We start from the raw sequence: 24,097 nt of genomic DNA on the forward strand, positions 1-24,097 counted from the left end.
AGGGAATCAAAAGAGCACAAGGTGAAAAATCCTTGCACTCGAGTGCAACACGTAACTTTTCATCCCACCTCATCGAGGAAATTTCTAAACTCAAAAAAACAAAATGGCGCGCACATATGAGTCAAAAATTAAAAAGATGTACCTATTAAAGTTCATATATTTGAAAACTCACTTTAAAAATGAAACGACGTTAAAAATCAGTTTAAAAACAATAATAAAAAATACTTAATTAATTGAATAATTATTTTAAGCAGTATTTTATTTGTTTAATATGTATTTGTTTGAAAAGTCTTATCAAGATTGTCACAAATGGACTATTGCACACGATGTTCTAAATTCAAATCACTTTGCCGCTCTAGAGGATAAAAACGACTTTTGCGCTCAGATATCAAAGGGTAAAACTACTCTTTCCGAGATGGTGGGATGAAAAATTGTTTACTGCAATATGCGTGACACTATTTAGAGTAATGCTGATGCGCCCAAAGTTATTTTTGATGGTGTTATGTTAATTACATTTGAAATTAAACTCAATTCCTCAGCTGTAATTTTAATTCTATTGGGATTTTTCTTTCCCGTGTTAAATTTCTCTTGTTTTCCTTCATCAAAAACAGAACATTTTAAGGCTTTCCACACTAGGCCACTCAAGGTCTTCTATATCCGACGATTTGGTTCCTAAGCTACCATAACACAAATTCATTTCACACGTTCGTACGTACACAGGCATTCATCGCCTGTGGCTGCTTAGGGATCAAAGTTGTAGGGGAACTAATATTAGTGCAGTCTAGTGTATGAAGGTCCTATGAGTCTAGAATATTGTCTATTCCTCGTTATTGGTTATGAAGAAAACCGTTTACGTATTCAGCCTAACCCTTAGCCGCATTCATCGTAATAGGGTCAGCCGTATATTGTAGTGAATTATTCACATATGTATTATTTGCTCTGACAATATTATAGCACTTTATCCACTAGGTATATCTTGTACTTACTTATCTATACTAATAATATTATAAAGAGGAAAACTTTGTTTGTTTGTTTGTAATGGATAAACTCAAAAACTACTGGACCGATTTTAAGTATTCTTTCACCATTAGAAAGCTATATTTTATCCCGGTGCGGGCAGTAGCTCCCACGGGATGCGGGTGAAACCGCGGGAAAACGGCTAGTTTACTATAAGTCTTAGTTACTAGTACGATGGAGATTCTCGGCACTTTTTTTTTATTTCATTTCAGTTTTCGTGTTCAATTAGGCTAGTCTTATTTACTTTTGCATTAACGCAGTAAAGTAATAATTACTTAGTCGAGTAAGTTTTTTTCTTTTTCTGTTGTGTTGTAATAAATTGGAGTAATCTCTGCAACTGTAGACTTTCAGATCCTTTATAAAATATAGCCTAAAACTTCTGAAATAAACATTAAAGTTTCTAAACCCAAAAACAATAGCCAACCAAATTCAATTCCTAATTCAAATCAATTATTTTATCGAAACGTGTGGGACCGACGCGTGCGCACTTCTCGTGAGGTTACCATCCTTGATATTAAGCAAGTGAAGCATATTGAAGGCAGTCGCGGATGCAGCCCGAATGTGGGTCGCGATGAGTGTTGTAATGACTCCAATGTCGTGAGGAAGGCCTCGGTGGTAAAAGTGCATTTTGGACTTATTAGGACTTAGTTAAATTGATCAGGTATTTAACCTAATAAAGATTATTATTATTTATTTATGAGAAGCGGGTTGAGAATATCTGGATACTGTTGCAGACTTTTTATCGTCCCACTGCTGGGCACAGGCCTCCTCTCACACGGAGAAGGATTGAGCATTGATCTGGATACTATCAAATCAAATCATTATCACAGGATAATATACAGGTATAATATACAGGTATAAAAGATGTTACAAATAGAAATAGAGTACACTGTATCATTACCTAAATCGATGTGCAAATATTTATGCAGTCATAAGGCAATCGATTTTTCTTAGCTGTTTATTATGAAACATTGTTGTGTTGAAAGATGTAACAATTGGAACGCACTTTTTAATGGTACAGTAACAAAATAATGTCTGCACAAACAAGCTTTTTATATCTACAGATTATTGATTTACTATTATGATTCTCGTTCTTATAGTAATATTATTTATATATAAAGTATTTTATGATCACTACATAAACATCTGAAAAGTGACAAAATAATTGTACGCGTAAACACCTTAAATACCCAATCATTAAAATTTTAACACGAGAGTTATTTATGAGCGTGTTCATTACGTATAAAGGAACGTAATTACTTTGTGACAACCTCCCTGTCGGGTTATTATGGAACGAGAAATTTTCAATTTATATAACACTTTATCAACGTCAAAATCTCTGAATACAGGTTAGAAATAATTTTCGGGAGTTTACTGGTTTGGTAGAAATTTTGGCTCCTGGCAACACCGCTTACTTTGGTATTAATTTTACCATTTTGAAGATTGCTTGGTAACTGAGAAGTAGAAGAGGTTAGTCAGTCAGGTAGGTACTTCAAGTGCGAATATAGCTTTTTCAGTCGTATGCAAATGTATATTATACCTACATTAGCTAACGATGATCCTTATTCCTTTGATATGTCCTATGTTCATTTTTTCTCATCTCAACTTCTATTCTATTCATTACGAGAAGAGATTTGTTTGAGTGACACTATAAAATATAAGTGTACCAGTTGAAAATAGAACCTTCGATTTTAGAAGTCGGTTAACACAAAACTTATTAAGATTGCTACCCAGTAACCTACTCACAAGTATACAATATTCTACACACGAAAGTAAAAGTTAAATTCAACCTAGGCCTTGACATGATATTGAAGAAAAAACATCGCTATCTTTATCTTATCTTTTAAGATAAACGCGTGCCGAGCGAATTTTCTAAAAGAATCTAGAATTTTGTGGGAGTTGATAACGTATCTATGTGATATGAATTCTCATGCAGCGGAGGTGTGGCTCCAAGCTCGAAAAGAAATGTACTTAGTAATTTTATTTTGCAGAAAAAAATATATAGGGACTGTCTTATTCACATGATACAAAATATAATTTTCTTGATTACTGATACGAAAATGTACTTTATTCAATACTTACCTGTAGGTACAGTTGACCCCAAATAACTTTGCCTGTGTGAAGTCAGTCTTTGATGGATCACGTTTGCGCAGTAGTATTATATTTGTATGTTATAGTACCTAGCTAACTTTGTAGGAGGAAAGTAACGTAAATTGTAGATTAGATTTTCAAAATAAAATTAATTCAAAAATATAGTATGACTGCTAATTTTTAAAACTGATTTAAGTTTTATTAAGTTCAATGAGTTCAGACATGTTTATGACCAGATTATTTTATACATGCAAATTATTTAAGGTTTTTCACAAGGTCAACACAAATTAAACATCCAGTTAATCTACTTCATGTTAAAATTAGGCGTATATTATGTATGCAACGTAAATGCCTACAGCAATATGTAATTGAAAGGTGCCTAGTCTAATATCGGAGATCAAATTGGCAGCTTCGAAATGTTATGTATTTAGGACAGCTGTGTATGCATGTTCATACTTGATACATAATACATGGAGATTTTAAGTGATCAGCTTAGATATACATGGATATTGGATAATAGTAGTTGTATCCTGCGGTTTCTCCTGTGCTTAAACCGCACTTTTCTAATATTTAAATGACTATTTTTTATCTTAACCAATTGGACTATCAAATGTTTAAATATTCTTTTGATTATATATGTTAGTTTACTAGAGTTTATTTTAAGTTCGGAAGGAACGATCCAATTTGGTATCCGTAGTAGTAGCAGTATAGAAGATATAATAAGGTACACGTATCAATCTATACCTATACCTTCTTGTCATGTTTTCTTCACACACTTGTTCAATTAGTTGACGATTACCTACTGCCATTTAATTTTCGTTAAGTCATCATTAACTAGTTCTTTCATTCACAAATGAAGTTATTTTAATTTAAAAACAGCCATGTCAACTGTATTTTATTTGATGCCACAAAAATAGCTTTGTCAGTAGATAATGTTTTTTGGAAAATCATAAAACCATTTCGTTGATTTCGTGAGGTCCGAGTGCTCACGCGCTTGCTAAGGAAATTTCTGAGCTTGTTGACACTTCTCGTGACCCAAGGGCTGGTTTTTATTTCGACAAACATTTAAGCATTGCCATTCAACGTGGCAATGCATCCAGCCTTTTGGGTACACTGTCGGGTGAGAGCGATGAGGATCAATTTTTCGACGCCCTTTATTAGTTTTAAGTTTTCTTTTTTTTTTGTAAATATAGATTTTGTTTATTTTAAAATAATGTACAGATATTTCGTTGATAAATAAGTTAAATATACCTTCAGCCATTATAGGTAGATGCTAAAATAAACTGATTGTTGAAAAACATTTAAGCCAGTTTTAAAATTAAGTTTCAAGGCTCAGTCTAAATTCCATTTACGCCAAACGAGTTGAGCACTAAAATATAGGTATTATTATTAATAATACTTCGATATCGACGATATTATCGCGGTGTGATAATTAATATAAATTACTTTCACTTGATAAAGTCGTGAACTGGTTTATTCTGTTCAAGGTTATTGAGTCGTTTTATGTTAGTCTACTTATTTTTTTTTGTATCTGCGTATTTTAAGCAAATATTTCTGTATTGTATTGTGTGGTTCTTATAGTTTTTTGGACTGGAGTACTTATGTATTTGAAAGTTATATGAAGATATTCATATTTATGTGGCCAATGGCAAAAAAATCATACCTATATCAACATTCTTACCATAAAGAACAAATGGACAGCTTTTCCTAAATAATGGATTTTCATTCTGTTGGATTTGGTTTCAGTATTTAAATATTTACCTAGCAGATATTACTTAGAAATGATATACGATCACAACTATTTTCAAATGACTAATACAAACGACCAGCAAAATGATCATACATGATAGAAATACAACTTTCAAACGACTCATAACAACGACCTTCAAGGCTGCATTACATTATAACTATTATACATTAATTATAAATTCATATTGTGACATTTCATTGATAAAAGGAAAAATATTATTATGCGGGCATAGATGTTTTATTTCACGAAAGCGGGTGAGGTGTACTTGTGTGGGTAAATGTACTATGCATATTGTCTTTGTGTGACTCGGAGACGCAACCACTACTGAGCGCTCCCGAGCTTACACATACAAAGACTTTGTGTACGCACTTTCACGCACACTAGTATGACCCATCCGCTTTGATGATATAGTAATATTTATACAAGAATAATTCATTAAATTGTAATTAAAAGCAATGTTGTATGGATGTGCGAGGTTTTTTCCTTGATGCGTTGAAAATGACCGCGTAATCACCGGTCATTTTGAATAATATCCAATTGATTACATTGATCAATGGATGATTTATTGATAGTTTATTATTATTGAGAAAATAATGGTGAGGTGTTAATGGGTATGTAATATGTAACTACATAAACATGATATAAAACCTTATGCAACCTTTCTGCAACAAATCACTCATTTGTAATTTTAAGGTAATTTAATTCACTGAAGAAAACCCAAAAACTGTGACGATAAAACATTTTTTTTGTTCAACTAAGTACCTAAGTAGTATGCAAACTTTAACTCAACCTTAACTCACTCAAACAACACCAAAATTCCTATCAATAACAACCAAATCGATCAACCCGGGCCATAATAAACAGCGGTCAACCTAGACAGTAATATAGAATGACCGGTCAAACACAAACGCGTGGGTATCTAACCATTATCGACATTTTATGCAAAGCTGTGATTGTCACTAGTAGGCGTGAAGTCCTGAATGACCAGGACATGTCTATGTCCTTAATACATTGCGTGGGCGCAGTATTGAAATCTTAGTTGTTGTTATGTGAAGTGTGGTATTGGTCAGTTGAGTTGGCTATATCTACAACTTTTGGATGGTTATTAAGGGTTTTTGCTGACGAGAGTGGTGGTGACGGTGGTCATCTGCTTCGCCTGTCCCCAACTCTGTTGGGGTCGGCATCCAGTCTAATTAGAGGCACTTGAATACCAGTGTTTTACGTGTTGTCGATGAAAATTTTAAAAGTAACATATGGGTCCCCGTTCCATAAAACAGGATTCGGTCCAGTCCCATCCCATACATAGAATAGAATTCCTTAACTGTACACAGAACAAGAATATGTGTAACTTGAGGTGTTCTTCCGCGCCGCGCAGTTTTTCATATCTTAAAACCTTCTTCTATTTTTTAAGTTTTTTAGGGATTATGCTTCGTCTACCAACTATTTTTTTTTGTTTTCCTGATAACTAAGTACATATTGATGACGTTGTAAACTTTACCTCCGTTGTTATTGTCACGTTATTGATATAAAAGATAACTGTAGCGAAGTCATTCCTGTAATCTCAATAGAAATTAATTAGTCGTTTGACAGTCGTTTGACAGTCGTTTGACAGTCATTTGACAGTCGTTTGATAGTCGTTGTTAGACACGTGAGTTGAATCTTAGAACTTTCGACGACTTGGGATATTTTCTAGAACAATGTTTAGTAAAATTAACTAGTCGAATTTGTATTGAAGTTTCAAACCGGTGTTAAGAAAAATATAACTCTCTGTCTGTCGGGAAAAAAGAACAATTGCAAAAAGAAAACTACTGAATAGGTGTTTTGTAGAATTTTATTTCGCAATATTTTGTAATACTTACCTTAATATCTAATCAGTGCCGTCTAATTAAAAATACTATTCAAACTAACAAAAAAACATAAGATTAAATATGTTTTCAAAAAAAGAGACTTCATTAGAAAATTATCTCAAAAATGTCAAAACCAAAAACCAAAATTTTGGTAGCCTCTGAACTTACTACGCTTAGGTATAGTATATCTGGTTACGGTCTATATACTTAATTTTTAAATAAACTCTAGGTTATCAGTTAAAAATATTGTTTACTAAGAAACTTTGTAGTAATTAAGTATTTTTATTTAAAACTTTGATAAAAATAATTGTGATTTTGTAAGCAGACTTCTCTTTGTTACACTTCTGTATCAATAAAGTGTCGTTATTTACACATGGCATAAAATGCATAATAAATATATGAGTTGGTTGTTAATTGCTAGAATAACGTCATGCATCTATTAAAATACAGTAACGCACACATTCAAATAAACAATGCATGTAACTACATATTATGTAGGTACACCACAGAGAGTTTATAGATATCAGCAATCTATACTTATAATATTATAAAGCTGAAGAGTTTGTATGTTTGCTAGAAAGCGCCAATCTGATGAACTCCTAGACCGATTAAAACAAATATTTTAAAATTTTGAATTTCCACATATTGAGGAATATACTTTTATCCGGGTATGCGAAGTAGTTTACAAATCATAAACGAAACCGCTGGTGAAAACTGTACCTACATAAAAATCTATTGAAAATATATAAAAAAAAAAAACATCAATATTCAAATTCAAGTACAGCAAACATCCTTCAACAAAGACCAAAATGGTCATTATATCACTAAAACCTCAACTAAAACCAAACTCAGTAGGTTCATAAATATCTACGTGTGACAGCCCACGTCTCATCCCAAAGCCCAACTCGTTAATATTACAAGCGATTATCCTCTAATCGATTCAGAAGGCCGACATAAATCGACTAAATCGCTTCACTATTACTAACAGTACGAGCACACTACAAACTTTTAGTCGGCCGATAGTACGTTTGGGTTCATAGATTCAGTATGAAGATGAATGGAAATACACGTAACAAAGATCAGGTATTTGACATCAGACAGACTAAAACATTGAATTCACGATATTCTGAATAAACATTATTTAAAAATATATTAAAATATAGATTAATTTAGTCTAAATGTCGTGTGTTTTTAACCGACTTCCCAAAAAGGAAGAGGTTCTCAATTCGGCCGGTATGTTTTTTTTTCTATGCAAAGAATGAAAAGGGGTGTTTTCATTTTCGTAGATAGATAATTTTGTAGATTAGTAAGTGCCTTACTACAATTAGATTGTAAGTTTATGTAATGGTAGGCATAAGGTTGATGAATAAATAAATAGAACCACCGGGACAACGGTCGGCCGACAGTTTAGTCTGTAGTCTGCTTTGGGTAACTAGTACTAAACACGAGAGGCGTCACGTTGTCTCATTCGATTCCAAGAGTTGCTTCACAAGGGAATGTCAGAGGACATAGTTAGTATGCGCACTGACACACCAACTGACGTACTAATGTTAATAATTACTGTGCTCGATACGAGAACTTTTCCTTGGTGGGCCCTTGATCTAGAATCGATTGGGTTAGTCGATTTAATTTTTTATCGATTTTTTATGTTTTTTTTTTTTTTTTATGAGTAGTGCTGTAGTTTTATGAGTGTTCCTATTTGTGAGAAAGAAGTATCTTTTTTATTTATTTATTTACCATTTTTTTAAGTCTAAAATCCACGAATACTACAAAAATAATCTATATTCACGAATATTAAGTTCCGCCAGTGGCTTACTACTTTGTACACCTAGGTAGAAAGTAACCTTAAACATCCCTCGATAAAAATGTTATCTTACTCCGAAATAATTTTTCACATTGCACTAGTAGTTTGTGAGATTACTGCATGCAAACAAATAAAAAAACTCTTCAGCTTTATTATATGAGTTTAGATAGATGTATCCATGGACGGATTTTAATTACGATGAACTAAAGGCCATTGGACGCAAACTATTGTTCTTACAATCGGTCAAATCTCAAAATCGGATGTTGTCACCGATGGCACCATGTGACCGTGACTCTGACATTGTGTTTTCCAAAATGTAATGAAAATCCCAAAAGTTGACTGACATTTTTGAAAACTTTGTCACGTAATATGTAAATTGTGATGTCATTGAAGTTAAATTACAATCTTTGACAGATTATTGACCTAGCACCTAGATTACACATTAATATTTAAATCTTGTTTCAAAGACAACTACACTAAGGGTCAATTCCCACTGAAAGAGCAGCGGCCGGCAGCGGCCGTAAGAGCACACGTACAATGTAAGAGCGCGGCCCGCCGCGCTCGCGCTCAATCACTTGCATTTACGGCCGCTGCCGGCCGCTGCTCTTTCAGTGGGGATTGACCCTAAATGTAGATTTTTTTAACTTAGCAATCCTGAAAATATTTATTTTTACACAACTACAATATATTGATAAATCTGCAATAAATTGTACAACGCAATTAAAATTGCACTTATTGATATAAATAAATGTCAACAAGACGACAAACAAAGATAATATAATTATGAAAAGAAAAAAAAACTTGTTTTCTGTCTCTGGTAGCTATTAATCTGTGGTCGACCGCGCCCATACTAATTGTCTCTGGTTGCCAACTGTCTATAAACGTAAGTCTAAGGTCGTTTGCACAATAAAAGTGTATTGTTGATATTAACATTAAATTGTATTTAAACTTGTATTGGCTACTACATTAGTGTTATGGCAAATATAAAGAGCATATTTGGGATAAACTTTTTTATTCATTTTCGCAGTAAATTACAGTTATTTTTAATGTAATAAGACTTACCTATCAATAATTGATTTCAGTTTTCGGTATTAGTATTTTATTTAATAGGTTTTAGTTTCGTCTTTTCTGTAATTATTAAATACATTTTCTGACTATTTCTCCTACTCGAATGTTTTAGTACAAAGTGGCTAGGTGCCTAAAACTATAATATATGATAGGCACTGTTCATAAACTTAAGTATCAAGAACAGAACAAAATCCAGACTGTCATTTGTTACATAAAAATTAACAAATATTTACCTGGCTCAAATCCTTGGACGTTAAATACATAATTAATGAATTCCATTAACAGATAACAGACCTTTTTCCTATAATTAAATGAGGCAACATCTCGCCTCTCGCCTCGTCCTAACCTTTTGTAATTACTAAACAATTGTCTTTTATAAATACTGACGTGACAATGAATGCCCGTAAATAGGAGATTTTATTGTTTTTATAATTTTTATATAGCTACAATGTTTCATCTTTACTTAGTAAAGCTGAAATGTTTGTCTGCTTGACCGCTCTGATTTCTGGAATTACAGGACCAATTTGGAAAATTATTTCCGCGCTATATAGCCCATTTAAGATGAAGCCCATGTAGGCTTGTTCGTTATCGGGTGCGCGGAATAGTTCTCATGGGACTAGGGTGATACCGCAGGCGGAAACTGCCTAGATACAAAACGAAGAATAGACTTGCAAATGAAGGTAGTCGTAAAATACAATTACAACACCTTTTCGTAACTTCAAGTTAAGTTACCCTTGTTAACTTTTAATTTCGTTTGTCAATGACGCAAATAGCGGCGTCTGCAATATTAATGAATCGACACGTATAATGGAACGTTGATATAATTTAAAAAGAAAGTGAATATGGCTTCCTTCCCGCGTTTGCGTTTCAAGCGCCATGACGGATCCCGAGCTAGTTCCGTTCCGAGTTACGCAGCACGCGTATGCCGAGGCCATGCTAATTACTAGCCTCACGAAATCGAAAGTAACCGCCCGATTGTCTAGATTGAGGACGCGATCGTATAAAGAAACGTAACATACCTAACCTAGCGAATCCTACTTAAAAATATTCCAATCGCGTATTGTTCTCTTTAGTCGTAAATAAAACTAGATTTAAATACCACTTGTTTTATGCGACGCAAGTTTTTTTCATTCAGTATCGATACTTGACCTTTTATCGATTCGAATCTTGCAATCGACTGATGTAAGTTTAATATGGATCGAATCGAAATTGTTTTAATAGCGAACGTCAGTCTAATTGCGGATTTCCGAGATAATTCGTTGCGATGTTTTTTATCGTGGTTTTAAAATGACTTAGATCACGTTCTCGCTATCTGTTGCAAGGTCGACCGCTAACTTTTGACAGACGAGCGAACGGCGCCGTTTCCTAAGGAATGTCTATAGTCTAGCCTACTAACCAGATAATGTTTTTGTTAAGTTTAGTTTTTGTATTCAGTTTTTTTTTTTGTGTTTTAATATAGTCTTTTCGGCGTACTTCTTCGGGTTAATTTGCATAGCAATTTGTTCTTAACACCTTTATTTTTATTTATCTGCCTCATCTGTTTCTTATTTTTATTTTATTCGTTGTTGCTATCTTTAAACATATTCAGTTCTTTCTTCGTTTCTATCTTTCTTTAAATTCAAATCGTCTTTCTATTCTTCCGAAAATCTAAATCTGTTTTGATTTATCACCAAGATATTGTACGTAATTTACTAACGTTTGTACGTATGTACATTAAATGGTTCATTGTCGTACCACTTGTACAATGTTAGTCCAGTTTGTGAAGGAACTATTGTATTCAGTACACCCGCGTGATGTTTTGAACCCCGTCGTATAATGACGTCAGAAGCCGTGATGTCACGCATTCTTCTTTCTCTGATAACGATTAACGTCAACTGATTAGGTTATACAAATTGTTTGCTAATTTTGTTTAGATTTGTTACTATATAATTTTGTTAAGTTTGTGCCAAGCTAACATCCGTACGTCAATCATTTGTAGCGGATTTTTGCGGGTTTTTTCATTCTTCACGGAACTAAATGTTTGTTTACACTGAGGGACTTTAAATGTAGAATTTGTTTTTTTAATGCACACAAGATTCTTGAGGCGTAAACTGGGGCATTTTAATTAACATAAATTAAAAATAGAAATTATTTTTGACACAAACACAGTTAATGTGACGATTAACAAATGGAAACTTTCTCGATGCAAACATTCGATTGAACAAATATTAATTCATAATTTCACATTCCCGTTCCGTATCTTGCGTTTTGTTTTGCACGCAAAACTTACCAAGTTCACGTTCCGAATCGTGTGACATACGGTGTTAGACACGGTTTCTTGTTGCTACTTACCTACTGTGGTTTTTAAATATCGTATTTGTGATGTTCGACTGTTTGTGTAAAAACGTATGTTCGTGAAATATTTAAACGTTCAAACTATATTGGGTGTGTTATATCGTTACGCTCGTGAACCTCAAAAATGTGATAAAATATCATTTGGTTTATCAAAACGGTTAAGTTATATTTTGTTTTAGTTATATTTATTTTAAAATATAGAGTACATTTTCAAAACCAGCGCAAAATACTGTATTAATCTCAACTTACAGTTAACGAAAGTAAAGTCAGCCTACTAAACATAATCTAACTGAACAAACTGCGTTATTTAATCTAAATACATACATTAGTCTCCCCAAAAATTATCCAAAATGATTTTCAGCACAATAAACTGTTTGATAATAGCGTGACGAACACATGTCATGCAGAATACAATACGTTAACAGACCGTTGGCCCCTGAAATACATTATTTAATCATGTATGTATGTATAATGTACATATCTATGTATAGCAATGTATAGGTAAATACCGTGGGGCGTGACTTGACCAAATGTTCCATTTGATTCTAAATTATCTGTTGGAGTATACGACTAAAACTTAGATAGAGGCTACAGAGAAACTGCGCGTGTAATAGTGAACAATATCTCGTTCTTTTGCCAGAGCATACTTGAGTATTGTGGAAAACCTTATTGATATCAGTATTTTTTTCCAGAAAATGTTTACTTAAATGTTATTTTTCGAATTTATTATAAGGCATAGGTAGGCAACTAAAATAATTTCATTCGCAATAAATCAGTTTATATTGAGAATGGGGATTAGGTACTGGTTCTAATTATCTGACATTGAAAATTAAATAGTAATGGAGAATAATAACCTTCATAATCCAATCTATTAGCTCAGCCTAACCTCGGATTTGTTTTTGAACTATTTCAATTTGCGTTCACCATTCATATCTTTTGTTCTCTCTGCAAATACTTATATAATGTATCGTTCCTCATTTTACACACGTATTGTTCTAGTTGAGACAACGTTTAAGCATAACTCGCTGTAAAACAAAATAACTTCACGCAACACGACTCGACCTTGCAACAACAGCTGATTTCTACGTCTCAGTAAAAAAGTTAGTATTCTCAGAGTTGTATTGAACGCGGCTCGTGTCCGATACAATTTGTTACGATTGCGCATTTGACCTCAACGAGCGCCTGATTTCAAATCGACGAGGAAAAACAATACAAAATTTCGTATTTTAATCGGACGCCGTAACGAGGTCACGTCGCATAGTTCATGCGGCGACCGCGCGAGCTGCCGTGACAATGACAATGACACTTTTACAGGTTTTTTTCGAATTTACGATGATCGATTCACGGAGGTGATTGGTCGTTATAATTAAAATGAAACACTTCTACTTAATTTGATTCCCGTGGCATTTATTTTGAAGGTCAAAACGTAAATATTAGCTCAGTTAGCAACCCAAATGTAGAAAAGAATTCGTAGATTCAAACGCTCACCAAAATAGTAGCACTCGTTGCATCAGCTATGAAGAAATAGTTATCTAAAGTTTTCCAATGTTAAAAAGACGTCAATTCACATTTTACGCAATAAGATATTTCGAAATATTTTGGTACAGTGGGTCACGATCATGCACTTGATGACTTAATTGCGTTTTCAGTACCATTCAAGCACTTTAGGTATTGTTGACTAGAACCGCAGCTGAATAAATAAGCAAATGCATTGCAAATAGTATAAAACCATTTCCTTTTACTAAAGACGTCATAAAAGATGCAAACGTTAATGCTGACGTCATTATTTGTATCCTAACAAATAATATACCTAAATGGGAGTCACTGTTTCGATGGCAAAACGGTAAAACCCAGCTGTATTTTTATGGATATAAATGAATATCTGGCAACCACCGAGATCTTTCCGTTTAGGTGAAAGACTGTCAGCCACCTTATTTAAATACGTGGGGTTAAACTATCATATTCCAGAAAGTTGACGGATGTTAATATTTCTGGTGAAAAATTAATAAAAAAAGTCAATAAAACAAAACACGATAATAACGAATTCACAGAAGCTAATCACGCAAACTTGACTTCGAAATTCTAGTTCACAAATCCTGTTGCATTCATTATCAATAATGACACCAATAAAATGGGAAGTTGACTAGCAGGACATAATTGTAGTGAGTAACAAGAATTACATTACGATATACCCGAGCCGGATATTGATAAAGCTGGTGTGGGTAGACCGTGATATATTGGTATTGTGAGTTGCAGATACTTGGTTTAGATAAGTTTTAACTTTTTGAACAGGTGGTGTATGATCATTAGTTTGTTTGGGATTGTTATTTTTTGTTTGTGGGCTAGGATTTTTGGTTGGTTCTATATCTTGGGTACCTTTGCAGTCATATATTTCAAACGCATGAACGATACAACCTATTAAGAGTATTTTATCTTGCTTATTATCTTCCAATTTAAATGGTCTTTTTGTTGCATCCTTAGTTCTTATCTGTTTGTCTGTTTTATCTACTAAGTCATTAACTGCATTTTTATCAATTTCTTCTTCAATAAATGAATTGTAATATATTGCATCTAAATAAATATGGTATGATGCTTGTTACCATGCAAACCCACATTTTTATGACCAATATTTACAAGAGTAAAATATTCTAATCAATAGGTTTATTGCAACCAAAGGTCATATATATTTTTCTGTAATTTCGTGGGCATTTATTATTTCTATCACACCATTGTATAGTCAAATAGAAATCTTATTTACAAGTGTTACTTCACAGCTGTAATTTTCTACCTTATTCGAGTACTGACCTGTGACATATACCTACATACATATATAAATACAATAAACTGACCACTGTTGTATAAAATTGATTTACAATTGATATGACATCACTACTTATTTGTAGAAAATATGGACATGGTATTTACAATTGATGAAAGTCTCTGAACTGTGAAAGACATAAAACTGTCATGAATTATGTAAAGAACATGAAGAAGATCAGTCAAGTAACCAATGTTCTCTTAAATGATTTCTATCTTTAAGCAACAACAAACAAATTTCCAACGGTCATTCATCAAGAGCACATTTTCAGGATATTTTAAAGTGAAACGAACAGACATATTGACAGACATCGAAGCAGACATAGATACATACATTTTTTCAGAGACCATTGAACTCCAACAATAGGCCACTTAAACAGAATCGCTTTACAACGTCTAATGGACAAAGATTTATTACTAACTCATTGCTCCCAATACTGCCATATTTAGATACAACCATTAGAACATGGTCAATGAACATATTTGTAATTTTTTCTTTCGATGTGGGTTATCAGTACTTTTGGACATATGGCAGTGAGCCAGATTAGTTCACACAAACATTTAAATTGTGTAATACACAGCAAGTTCTAGAAAAAATTGCACCCGTAGGCGTTTTGGCAATTCGCCAAGCATCCCATATATAACTTTGAAGTGTCACAAAAATAGTGATAAAATTTAAATTCTGCGTAATAAAATCAGTGTGCACCAAACAATGGTATTCGTTTGTACAAACGACGCACCTAAATCTTATTTGCTTACGCTGGCCTTGATAGCATCGCTAAATAACGAACGCGCAAAAAATGTTGTTCCCCGAATCTCCACAATTATTATGTCATTCGTTTGTCTGCATTTTTTTTATTGCCAGTGTTTTAGAAGAAAGATTTTGAGGTTCTTAAATATTACACATTTCACATTTTCTTGGAGAATTCTTCTCTCCTATTGTCTTTCCAGCATTCAGTGTCGATAGATAGTATATTTACGACTATTGATGGAACTTAGGCAAGAGAGACCAAAGGTCTAAGATAAAATAACTAAGTAATAATGCTTTCTGTATATCCTTAATGTGAAATCTATAGTCATTACATTCTATTTCCTCAATAAAACCCGATGCGTAGTGTTTACGAACAAAGATTACTGGGGTTGAGATAATTTGACGTGATTGCTGACTTACCAACATCTTGTTTTGTTGTATCGTCTGTGTTATATGTGTAGCCAAAACATTTTGTTTACTTTCGGGATGGTTAAATAATAATTTGTTAACGCACAATACCTTGAAACAATGGCTCTGCGTCATTATTACTGTCGACAAGCCAATTCGATCTAAAATTACTGTGTTGTGTAAACTTTGATATTAACGACATTGTTTTTTATTGTTGCAGAGCGAGTCGAGCTACACCTCGTCGGAAGAGGGCTGCGGCGGTGGCGAGCGCCACGCCGTGCTCAGCTACGAGCAGGTGCGGCGGCTCAATGACGTCATGGACGAGGTGGTCGCCATCCACGGCCGCGGCAACTTCCCCACGCTGCACGTGCGCCTGCGCGAGCTGGTGGCCGGAGTGCGCGCCCGCCTGGAGGCAGCGCAGAGTGCCGGCGGCGCTGGTGTCTGTGTGCGCGACGTGCGCCTCAATGGCGGCGCCGCCAGCCACGTGCTAGCTGACCGGCCCCAGCCCTACTCTGACATCGACCTCATCTTCACGGCCGAATTGCCCACCGCGCGCCACTGCGACCGCGTCAAGGCCGCCGTACTCGGCCACCTGGCCACCCTACTCCCGCCCGCCACCCCGCGCCGTCGTGCCACTCCCGCCGGCCTCAAGGAAGCCTACGTCTCTAAGATGGTCCGCGTCAACTCTGACGGAGACCGCTGGTCCTTGATATCTCTTGGAAATTCGCGCGGCCACAAGTCCGTCGAACTCAAGTTTGTGGACACGATGCGCCGCCAGTTCGAGTTCTCCGTGGACTCGTTCCAAATTGCTCTGGACTCTCTGCTCGCATTCCATGAGTGCGCGCAACTGCCTATTGGCGAAAACTTTTACCCTACCGTTGTGGGAGAGTCCGTCTACGGTGACTTCAACGAGGCTCTAAGCCACCTTGCCGAGAAACTGATTGCGACGCGGCAGCCGGAAGAGATCCGTGGCGGCGGTCTACTCAAGTACTGCGCCCTCCTGGCGAAGGGCTACCGGCCGGCGCGACCAGACAAAATCAAAACCCTCGAGCGTTACATGTGCTCGAGGTTCTTCATCGACTTCCCCGAGCTCGGACAGCAGCGTGCCAAGCTCGAGGCCTACCTGCGGAACCACTTCGTCGGCAGGGAGGAGGAAGCTCTTAAGCATAGGTAATAATAATTTATTAAAACACTTCACAGAAAAACTAGTATTAAGAGGCCTTTCCTATATGCAGTTCGGGCAAACTAAGTTTCAGGTCGTCGTCTGGGTAACTAGGCGTTACTGTAGTAATCCGTTACTTTATGATTGGTGTCCGTTATTTGCAGATTCTGTATGAGTGAGTTGTCGCTAACCGGCGGTGTCGCTCGGTGCAGGTACCTGACGCTGCTGCACGGCGTGGTGCGCGAGTCCACGGTGTGCCTGATGGGGCACGAGCGGCGGCAGACGCTGGCGCTGATCGAGGCGCTGGCGTGCCGCGAGCTGTGCGCGCGGGCGCCGCTGGTGGTGGCGCCGCCGTACTTCGTGTGCGTGTGCGCGGCCTGCGCAGCGTGTGCAGCCTGCGCCGCCTGCGCCGCCTGCGTGCCGTGCGCGCCCTACTGCGAGTGCTGCCGCGCCGCCTCCTGCCCGGCGTGACCGGCGCCCGCCCACACCGACCATGAATTTAGTGCCAAATGTATATAATACGGATAACAAAATGTATGTACGCGCAGGAGCGGGCGCGCGTCACGTTGCTCAGTGTCCGCCGATCAATTCGCTCGTCAATTGTCCCCGCGCCGCGACGTGAAGTAATTTCTAGTCGTACTCCTTTCGTGTTGATAACTTAATATGTTAGCAGTACGAAAATTATCGTTCACGTGGATTGTGACGGACGCGCCGCTAGATAGTGAGTCCGAGTCGATGGTCTGCCTATATAAAAAGACTAGTTAGTTATTTTTAAGCTTTTATGTATAGAAGTCGTCTCCATAAAAGTAGTGGCATGTCTCTCGCCGTCGAAATATCACGGAGAAGCGGACGGTCGGATACGAGTTTTATTGCTAATTAAGTGAGAAAATTGTTGCGAGTATGATACCCGGGTCACTAGAACATCGGAAACAATCAGAGGAGCGTGCGTACCGATAGCAGCCACAGTGTAGGGCGGCAGTCCTCAGCAGCACCCGCGACCCGCATAGTCTCGCGCAGCCCGCGCTCACCTCCGCTCCTCGGTGTCACACGTCAACAACTATTTTACTATGTATTTATCAATCTGAAAGGATGTATGTATACACTTACACGTTTCGTGATCGCTCTAGTATTGTATACGGCTTGGCGAACGAGTAACAAATTAAGATACACATAGAAAAATACAAAAAGATTTAAAAAAGTTAAAAAACCCAAAAAAATATATTACTAAGGTGTGTACAATATTAAAGTTCACGCTTTTTTAAATAATATAAAAATACCATTATAAAAATATTTTAAGAACATTTACAAGTAGTGACGTCACTAAGTAACAGAGTACTTATGAACATTTTTTTTTACTATTAACGTCTCATCAATTACAGTTTATATTAAAGCTGTAGATGTATGGAAAAATGTGATTTAATTGTTGTATTAATTAACCATGTTGTCGATGATTATATTATCTACTTACATAACATTATGTAGATTAAATCCAATAGAGAGATATATTATTATTGTTGTATTTTAATGAGATATAGAATATATGAACGATGGTGTAAACAGTGTCCGGCCAATACGTGAATGTGTCAGATATTTTGCCAAATGCATATTCAGAGTAAATACTATATTTATACACATTGCATGAACTTTGTAGGGCTTTTACTAAGCAATTTGTTACGTAGTATATTTTGAGTAGCGGAAGATATATCCGAAGTAATCAAGTACAATCATCTAATAGAGTTAACCCTTATAGTTAACTTCGGAACAATTTATCGAGTTTATGAACGAATTTTCCCGACTTGCTCACTGTCGAACCAAAATTTAAGATCTCATTTTTTTTAAACTGTTCTACAAAATTGTTTTGGAATTGTAGTGTTGTATTGTGAACACTTTAACTGTTGTCTAATGCTTATCTTGGATATACGTCATTCTATGACTTGAGGTGATAAAACATTCGATGTAAGTTAAACGTGTTCAGTGATCCGTTCCACTTGTGTACCGACTAGTGCCGCTCGCCTTTGTGTATACTTTCTTCATAATATATCTGCATGGAACGGAACGCACTAGAAAAGACTTTTTGGAATATTATCGTAACGAATTCGCCACGAGTGCAACGGACCACGGTAACTTTAAACGGTAGCCCTAAAATTAGAAATAGTACGCAGTCGTCTGTACTTAGAAATAAATGAAGTACATAAACATAGTTAACTGAATCTAAACTTTATTCCATATGTAATAAGAGTGAATGTAAGTTAATTATCACTAGTGTTACTTGCTATATCGAGACAGGCGTCTAAGTTGTGATTTGTAGTCTTTCGACAGGTATTTTAAATGTCATTCTATATTGTCACTATATTTATTATAAATAACTGTGATTGTTATATCTACTACATACAATTGTAATTCGACTATTGGCAAAATCCGTTTAAGAACTACCTCCTCGCGTGAGTAAAAATACGATATTCGATGGTATATTTTTTGTGATTTTTCTCTCTACGACTATGGAGATAATTATGTAGGTATATTAGCCGTAGGTTGTACCAGTAATTTACCAGTCTTGTATGTAAGTTCTAAAGACGTAGTTTTCGAAAATGTTGGTAGACATTTCAATTTCGAACTTGTCATTGACATGCTTTTTACACAAACTTGGCGCATCTACATAATTCTTTCTTTAGTCTGGGTCGAGAGTTCACTATTTCGAAAAGGCCTAACTCTCAACGTATACTTTGGGCACAATTCGAAGACAGTGGAAACCACCAAGAGATACTTGTTAGCTTGTAAAGCTCTTCCAAACACATCACGTGATGTGGCTAAACGCTTCCAAAAAAACGGTCTAAATGTTTTTAAAAAATTGCAAAGAGAGACATTGCAATATAGTTTAGGATTTTTTTTTTCTAAAGTTACCATCAGTTTTCAGCTAGCCTTATTTTATAATTAATTTTTAATTCTAATGAGCACTGGTCATAGGCGTTCCCGTGCAGGTCGATTGTTATATTATATGTATATATTGTTGGATAATGGTTTTGTGGTTTGATGATACTTTTCTGAGAGATATGCAAATCTCTGGAAGATTGTACTTAACTTTCAACATTGTGACGCAAACAAAAGGCAAGTTATCACAAAGAAAAGAAGAGATAAATCAGAATAAGTATCTTGAAAGTTTTGTGAGATTTAGCTCGAAGTTGGTTTTTGAATTTCAAAGTACCAAGTTTTCCTATAAATATACTTCAATTTTGTAGTAACTTGTTAATTATGTAAACAGTATTTTCTACTTGCAATTGTTCTAAGTGTTCCTGACGAAAACTTTGCCAATTATTTTCAGTCTATTGTATAAGACATTTAAGCACACTTGACGTAAAAATCAATGTGACATTAAGTCAAAACTTAGCTTTTTTCATTCAATTAATTAACGTGTCTAGAAGAAATTGTAATACTACTCCAATATATTGAGCATCTATAACTATAAAACTTACTTTCTGTTCTCGTATCGATTAACCATACAATTAGTTACAATCAGATATCAATGCCTTATCAAAATTTTATTTTGTTAGGAAATAAATTACTTACTTGAATGTTTGGAACATAACATTGCAGAATAAATTAGTGAAATCATATTCATATCAATGGATGCTCGATATATGTTTAGTAAGATTTGTTATCTTTCAAAGAAAACTTATTTTACATCGATGACATTATTGTTGATTCTCAAAAGTGAGTAATGAATTAAGCAAATACTAAATTGTTTTGGTACAGTCGGACACAAAAAGCATTTACTTATCTATTTATAAATGTTGGTACTAAGATCAAGTTGTTTGTTCATCGAAACAGAAATATTGATTCAATTCTGATTGATGAAGATGAAGTACATGTAAATGTTTTTTTGATTTTTGTTTCGTTGGATATGGAACTTGGTCTAACTATGTTGGACGAGAATAGAGTTGATTCTTGTGGAAGTTATGCACGTGGACGCCGTTATAAAAAGCGTGGTTTCGGTAACTGGTGACGTTGACAGTTAGCAGCGGTGCGGTCTTAAGTACATTGATTTTATAAAGAATCCAGCTAGAAAAAATGATTATCTGTTAAAATGCATAATAGTACCTATGCTTGAAAAGCTAAACACTCAGAAGATCCAAATATCAAACAATTAACTAACCTTTAAAAGGTCTGTTTGACTATTTAAACATCTGCTACTATAAAACAGATTTTCTCAATTCTTATTTAAGATGTTGCATAGGATTTCAGTGTCTTGACTGTACCGCTGCTCTCTGCCCACCCATCACTTCGCCCGAAGCACGCCGTGTCGCATTTCTCGCTCATATGTTAAAAGCGAACATTCGACACACCGACTCTCTAGATTAGGGGTTGCTAGGCCTTACGTTATATAAGCTTATTTAGGTTATATCAAGTATATTTACATACATTGTAGTTATTATTTTTTCTTTTTCTTCCAAGTTGCCTGTTTCGTGTTACACGAATAGCGACGATGTGTTGTTACGATACATAATTACTATTATATTTGTGAGGAGTTTTAAGCTATTGTAAATTTTACAGAAATAAAAAATGTTGTGAAAATAAATTATAAAAAAGTGATATAAACAGTGAATTTGTGTCTTTTATTTTACACCTTGTGGGATGGAGTCCTGTTGGAATCAGTATTATGAAATAACATGATCTTAATATCATAAATTCTACTCAGAACAACCTACAAAATGGTTTCGATACCACGTGATTTAACTACTAAAACGAATGAACATAACACACTTCACATTTGCATGAATCAACCAGATATAAATAATATGGATATTTTTATCAGCTTTACACGCAGTACCTATTAAAATGCATGATGACATCAATTTCTGCAAAATGAAAAACGTCAGTGAAGTGCTAATGGGGGATTTCCCTAAATATGAAATCAAATCTCATCAAAATAGGTGAATGTTATGATCTAGAAGAGCCTGCTTACCGATACATAAGTTATGTAAGTATGATTTCCACTGAAAATGAATATGATAATCACGGTTAAGATCGGTAATGACTGATCGGTGACATGTTATAATTTTATTTCTCTTACGATTTTTTATTGTAAATAGTGCACCTAAACTGATTCGTAAATGACGGGAACTTACTTGCTATTCCTCTGTTGTTGTGGATATCGACGAAAATTTCTACAATACGATCCAGTTCCTGTTTTGCGTTCTAATACATAATATACTATAGGTACAATCTCATACATTAAGCTACAAACAACAACAAAATTAACTCTAATTACAACCACTCACAAAGTATGTCGCGAACTATCCATTACGTACGAAACTGAATTAATCAAGAGATCCTTTTGTTGTTAAGACAACTGAACTAACTAATCTAGTTAAATATAACTCGGTTACTGCTTCATCTCACGCTAATCCTTGGAAAGATCATCACGCAGCCTCTTTGTCTTTTATCTGAGAATAAACTTTAAAGGTTAGTAATGGATCTAGGCTTTCACTGTATTCGTTTAATTGACGGCAATTTGTATTGTAACAAAGAGATGGCTGTTCGTTCATTTATTATGCAAATGCCTATAGCATTAATTTCTTTAAATGGTTTTAATTACAAAAGCAATATTGTTTTGAATTCTTCGAGATTATCTTATCCTTTATCAGATTTGTTATCTGATATGGTTTATCTGCGGTTCACTGATATGCAAATTAAAAGATAGTAGAATGTATTTAAATAAAGTTTGTTTGGTTGCGTTCAAAATATATTCGCAATTTTAGACATTTCTAAGAGTCTGGGAATAAAAAAACATCTTTGATTTGAAAAGTTTATAAATAAATAGTCTATTCATTAAAGTATTGATATAGATAAGCATCTAATATTGAATTGTAATTCTCAGTATTTCGAACCAAACATCTACTTAGCCGACGCCCACGGTGGGATTTTTCGTGGAACTTGAAAAAAGTGGGAGTTCTAGCAACTATGTATCAAGTAGGGCTAGATTACTCTTAGACTCTTGTGTGATTGATACGTATTGATAAAATCGAATAATGATTAGCTTTAACAAGAAATAATTATATTATTTTCATAATATCAATCAGAACATGACCTTCAATGTATTAAAGCTTCTATTTTGTGGGAAAGAAAACAAAAATAGTAGGTAAAATTGTAACCTACAAATGTACATATATAAGAAATGACTTATTGCCGACTTACATAGCCTGCCATCGCTGGATGCAGGCCGCCTCCAACAGGTATCTGTGGAGATCTAAGGGGGAGGCCTATGTTCAGCAGTGGACGTCCTATGGCTGATGATGATAGCCTGCCATCTGAAGCAAAGACCTACCTAGCTCTTTCAACTTATTATATGTACATGTTTTGATACCTGAAAGACGTAACAGAAAATTCAATGTTATCGTACCCAGTCTATTTCACAAGAATTTGAATGTTTTTGTTATACAATAACGGGACCCAACCGATGTAGCGGTATACTGACCCAAATACAAACATGCAATAGAAGATCACACTTCCCCACACGAGGATCGATAGGAAACATGAATCGATTTATTGGGATCGAGAAGATTATGTCATCTATATAGATCAGGGGTGGCCAACTTTATCAGACCCAAGATCACTTGTCTACCAATGAAACCCTGTGCGATCTACCAGTTACATACTTCTTGAAACCTTAAATGAAACAGCAGAGTTCAATACACAAACATGTAGTATTTTTTATTCTATTAAGAGAGAAAACTTAAATGAGATAAAATAAATCTATATATTAGTGTGAGCATTGCGACTGAGTATCTTCCACTAGTTTAGCATAATCGGGTTTGTAGTTGGAAATAGCCAACCTTAAGGAATCTAGTGTATGAGCGTCTGTCAAGCGTGAACGATGTTTATTTTTAGTTTGTTTTAAGTAGGAAAATGCTGACTCACATAAATATGTTGAACCAAAACACGAATGAAGTTGTTCAACACATTTCTTCAAATTTGGATATTTTTCGTTGGAAACCAACGCCCAGAAATCTAGACCTGAGGTTGACCTTGCTTTTAAAACTATGTCGCAGCG

The 24,097-nt window shown here is 35.2% G+C and overlaps 1 protein-coding gene across 6 annotated transcripts in view; it reads left to right on the plus strand.

Annotated features, from left to right (window-relative positions):
* The window catches only part of LOC124631782 (terminal nucleotidyltransferase 5C-like), a 252,510-nt gene extending 230,861 nt beyond the window's left edge, over window positions 1-21,649 (plus strand). For 4 of the 6 annotated variants that reach the window (XM_047166383.1, XM_047166382.1, XM_047166381.1 and 1 more), the window contains 2 exons: window positions 16,108-17,057; window positions 17,214-21,649. In XM_047166383.1, the coding sequence (XP_047022339.1) occupies window positions 16,108-17,057; window positions 17,214-17,520 (1,257 nt within the window). In that variant the 3' untranslated portion in view covers window positions 17,521-21,649. The remainder of the gene's footprint in view (window positions 1-16,107; window positions 17,058-17,213) is intronic. The other 2 variants (XM_047166384.1, XM_047166386.1) reach the window with 1 other exon arrangement.
* The last annotated feature ends 2,448 nt before the right edge of the window (window positions 21,650-24,097 follow it).

This window comes from Helicoverpa zea, chromosome 7, assembly GCF_022581195.2.
Source record: "Helicoverpa zea isolate HzStark_Cry1AcR chromosome 7, ilHelZeax1.1, whole genome shotgun sequence".
Taxonomy (NCBI): Eukaryota; Metazoa; Arthropoda; class Insecta; order Lepidoptera; family Noctuidae; genus Helicoverpa; species Helicoverpa zea.